The sequence below is a fragment of the Triticum aestivum genome, chromosome 7A (genome assembly GCF_018294505.1).
Source record: "Triticum aestivum cultivar Chinese Spring chromosome 7A, IWGSC CS RefSeq v2.1, whole genome shotgun sequence".
NCBI classification, from domain to species: Eukaryota; Viridiplantae; Streptophyta; class Magnoliopsida; order Poales; family Poaceae; genus Triticum; species Triticum aestivum.
In genome coordinates this window covers 436,533,787-436,538,295 of record NC_057812.1, presented here as the reverse complement: position 1 = coordinate 436,538,295, position 4,509 = coordinate 436,533,787, and the positions used below count along the sequence as shown (strand labels likewise).

The 4,509-nt window shown below is 50.3% G+C and overlaps 1 protein-coding gene across 1 annotated transcript; it reads right to left on the bottom strand.

Moving 5' to 3' along the window:
- Window positions 1–968: 968 nt before the first annotated feature.
- Window positions 969–2,952, bottom strand: LOC123151358 (phospholipase A1-Ibeta2, chloroplastic). The gene has a single exon (XM_044571084.1). The coding sequence runs from the start codon at window positions 2,870–2,872 to the stop codon at window positions 1,382–1,384; it is 1,491 nt and encodes a 496-aa protein (XP_044427019.1). The 5' UTR covers window positions 2,873–2,952; the 3' UTR covers window positions 969–1,381.
- Window positions 2,953–4,509: the final 1,557 nt, after the last annotated feature.

The window sequence follows — 4,509 nt, the reverse complement described above, 5'->3', positions numbered from 1 at the left end:
GTTACCTGGATGGTTTGATCATGATGCATCCAAACAGGAAGGCAACAAACCTACAGAATTAATGATAGATATGCATTTGTATATGCTCTAAACTTGTCATTGTCAAGATAAATGATTAAATGACAGCAATACATGTGACAACAAGAAGCCACACATGAAACATGACAAGATAAATTAAAATGACAGCCACACAACTTGGCAATATGCAGCCACACATAACAAGATAAATAGCAGCCACACATGTGAACATGGAATAATTCACTACAAGGTTCAACACAAATAGCATAATAGGTAATAAGGTTCACTGACCACAAATACTCAAATAGTTCTCATAACTCATAATGGCCTGGATTGCCGCTTTTTTTATGGATGCTATTTATGGATGCCGCTTCAGTTACCTGACCCATCACCGAATAATCGGTTTGACAACCAATTAATCGTCTGACAACCGATTAAATGCCAGTTAATCAGCTTGACCATTTAATGAAACGAGTACATGCTACTCGCCTCAGTTAGGCATTGAGTAGCGATTAAATGGGCATTTAAATGGTAACTCGGCCGAGTTCTTGAATAGTGCTAATTATTAGACACAAGTAGTGACTTACAAGAAAATATAACTAGTGAGAAAATGCCTCTTACCTTCTTTTGCTCTTAGGGAATGAGTAATAATGCTAACATATGGCATACAACAAATTTGGCTGATGAATGATTAGGCACTAACATGATCATCGATCGAGGAATACCTATAGGAGTGTTTTGCAATGGAGAGGCTAATGACTTGGGGGAGGGGTGGGTTTCATAAGTCTAAAATCAATACTTTCGACACATTAAAATGTTTGCATAAGATGGCGCCCTCGTATTTTCAAGGACTACAATGCTAGTTGCTCACAAAATGCAAATGAGATTTGAGGTATCATACAAATAGTGGAACCGACAATTTCTTACACAATTATCATATAGGACAAGTACCAATGCTTTATCACAAACATCTGTATTGACAGGTTTACATGAACATACTACCTCTGTCCAGAATTACTCGACGATGAAATCGATGTATCTGGACGTAGTAGTATTATCCACTCGCTGACAGCGGGATCTCCGATGGATCGCCCTTTCACACGTAGGCAACACCACTGTTTTTGTACATAAATACCAATAAATCAACAAATCTTGAGCTGCACAAGTCTTCTTGTGACTTTGATGTGCACACCAATTCTGTGTCTGCTGATCAAAGCAACACATCATTATCATCTTTACTTGGTAAAACTTGAGGACCGGCTATATATTCTAAAAGAATATCAAAAGTCAGCTGCTTTTACCCGCCCTGAACAAGAGACCAAACACGGTGCCGCCGACATTTCCCGCCGGTCCGTCGTCGTACTCAGTGCACGCACTCAAGCACGGTGCTCGGCGCACCGAGACGACTGAGCGGCGAGCCAGGCATGTCAACGGCGCCACCGGCGTCGAGCCGGGCGCGCATGTCCATGGCCTTGCTGATGTAGAGCTGCTTGACGTTGCCACCCTGGTTCTTGAGCAGCCGCAGAATGCTGCGCTTGGCGTTGGCGCGGAAGGGGCAGTGCGAGCTGAGGAAGCCGTCGACGAGGTGGATGTACGCTTCCAGGTCGTGGCAGCAGGCGGCGTCGGCATCGGGACGGAGGTACGGGGATGCGCGGCTGTCAAGGCGGAGCTCGCGGCCGATATCAGCGTACCACCGGCCGCCGGGCCGCGGCGGGAGGTGCGGCACGACGTCGTGCGCGTTCACCACGCGGAGCACGCGCGCGCCCCGGGCCTCCACGCGCTCCGCGAACGCGCGGTTCCCCACCCTCGGTCCCCCGAACGAAAACACCGTCACTGGCTTCGGCGCGTCGCCGTGGCCCGCGAGCTCGTCGGCGATCAGCACCGCCAGCGCCGCCCCCAGGCTGTGACCCGTCACCGTGATGCTCACCTCCTCTCCCTCGTACTTTTTCAGTAGTCTGCGCACTTCGGTGACGACCATCTCTGACAAGCTCGGCGAACCGTCGCCGGCTGTCTTGTAAAGGTTCCGGAACCCGCACTCCACCTTTGCGTCGGAGGCGGAGACCGCCGAAGCTGCGGCGTCAACCGCTTCGGTGGCCGGGACGAGACCGGCGCGGAAGTTCTCAGCCCACTCAAGGACCGTGCAGGTCCCACGGAGTGCGATGATTATGTCGCGCCGGCCCATACGTCGGACCTCGTCGGGGCTGTCACACACGGCCACGTACCCGACGAGGCTCGTGCGCTGCGCGGCGCACGGCGCGGCAAGCGCGAGCCAGGACGGGAAGCCCACGGACGAGGTTGCGAATAGTGGCGCCGTGACGCGGTAGGCCGCGTCCTGGAGCGGGACGTGCACGGGGGCGGCGAGGTCGCCCGGCGTGGCGTCGGGCTGGGAAAGGAACGCGCCGTACGCGGCGTCGACGAACTCCCCGTAGCGGACGATCTCGCGGCGGAGGTCCGGGTGCAGCGGGTCAAGCAGGCCGCGCCAGCCGTCCTCGCCGTGCAGCCGCCGCCACGACGCCGCGATGTCCCCACGCGGCGACGGCCCGTCGGGCGGCACCGGCTGGAACAGGCGCGGCGACAAGTCCACCTGCTCCTCCTTGGCCACGGCGAAGTCGCCCTTGGCCCGCTTGAAGAAGGACGGCAGCCGCAGCAGCGGTGCCTGCTGCTTCCTGCGTGCCGGCTGCACAGGCGCCGCGGCAGTCCCACTGCTCTCGACGGCACCGCGGCTTCGGAAGAGGTGCTCGAGGTTACCAAGGTGCACCCTGTTGCTCGACGCCGCGACGGACGCTCTGGCTCCGTGTGTGGCGCTCACCGCCGGGCGGTGCAGCGATGTTGGCGGCGCGGCGGCGGAGGTCATGCAAGGCAAAAATGGTGTCGAGGCCAGCGGAGCCGCATACAGTAAGTTGGGTACGTACGTCCAAGATACGGAAGCCAGGAGGAAGAAGAGGCGATCGGAAGCGATGAGCTCACGAGTGCCTTTTTATAGCGGCACCAGCGAAGTTGGCGTCAACGCGGAAACTTCGTTTGTTACGATGATCAGGATCGCTCACATCATCAAGTCATTATCAGTCCTGATTCTGAACAGCAATACGTCTTAGATTTTGACATGATTTCAAACACGCAATTAATTTAATCTTTATAACTTTTAAATAAATAGATGATACCTTATGCGTTGCTGCCAAATCGGTCAAAATATATTTCAGTAAAATTGTATTGCATTTAACATGAATCGTCCGAGAAATGGGCGGCCTATCAAATTCTTTGCGAGATGAAGGAGTTAAGTAGCCAGTTTCAGGCTTCCAGCTCTAGTTTTCGAGTCGGTCGATCTAATGTGGAGGTTCACCTCAAACACCTTCAAATGCTCATGGACACGTCCGAATGTGTTCGCGGACAGCCGACCGCCAGGTGTGCCGGTCATCCAATGCTATTCCTTGTTTATCCATCCCTTTGTTCAATGAAAATATGAGAGGGAAGGAAAAAAAAAGGAAAAATGAGTTCATGATGGTGGGGTTAGAATGATCCTTTGCCGAGTTGGCAGTGTTGCCGGACACGCTGGCCTACCTATATCTCCATTGATTTAGGGACGGGCAGGGGATTTCGGATCGTCGAGGCTAGTCCGTGAATAAACGAGGAATTATGTTGAAGGTCTAAAATTGTCTGAACCGTCATGTCGAGATGTATATAGGCGGTTTGATAAGCCAGGTTAGAGATGCCCTAACTTTTACGATCTAAGAGGACAATAATAAGAAAGCAGCCACATGTTGTTTTAAGGCTGCTACCACATGGCTAGGGTTTCAGCCCCTTTAATAAAATGAGTGTTAAACTACGGATTACCTTACGTTTAGGCTTATGGTAGTCGAGACCGTTCCACCATGCACCTTTTTATGTGATCTTGTGTAGATTCGGTAAACAGCGGTGGTTGTTACTTGTTAGACAGGGATTCATTCACTAGTCAAATTGTACTCAATTACTTTTTAGAAGATGGAACCTAGCTGCTTGGCAAGCAAGTCTCCATGTTCTTACTGAATCTCCTTTGCTAATTTCTATTGTACTTTTCGGTCCCTATCTCCTGTGAATTCTTTGCTTACACGTCCATGGCATCTCTACATTTCCAGCTAATGCGAGATAAGACTAGCTCTTGGTTTTACTTTTCAAGATCTACAAACAACAAGATGAATTTTAGTCGGACAATACCATGTACCAATTACACCCGCAAACCTTTTCCATTATATTTATCATTTTTAAATATTTGTATCAATACTTTACATAATTTTGACCTATAGGAATGTGTTATATACTAATCATCAACCTTTGAATGTACTAATCACCAGCCTTTGCATGGTTATATTGGTGTGTCCTAGGACTTTTTGGGTTGAATTGCAAAGAAGAAGAAGAAGACTTTTGGGTTGAGTCAGACACGTCCTCGTTATCCTAAAATGCATGATTTAGTCCTATCTGATTCAATACCAAAATTACTCGGAGGTGCTATGCATT

Coding starts and splice junctions, on each gene's coding strand:
- LOC123151358 (XM_044571084.1), bottom strand. CDS start 2,872: ATGACCTCCGCCGCCGCGCCGCCAACATCGCTGCACCGCCCGGCGGTG.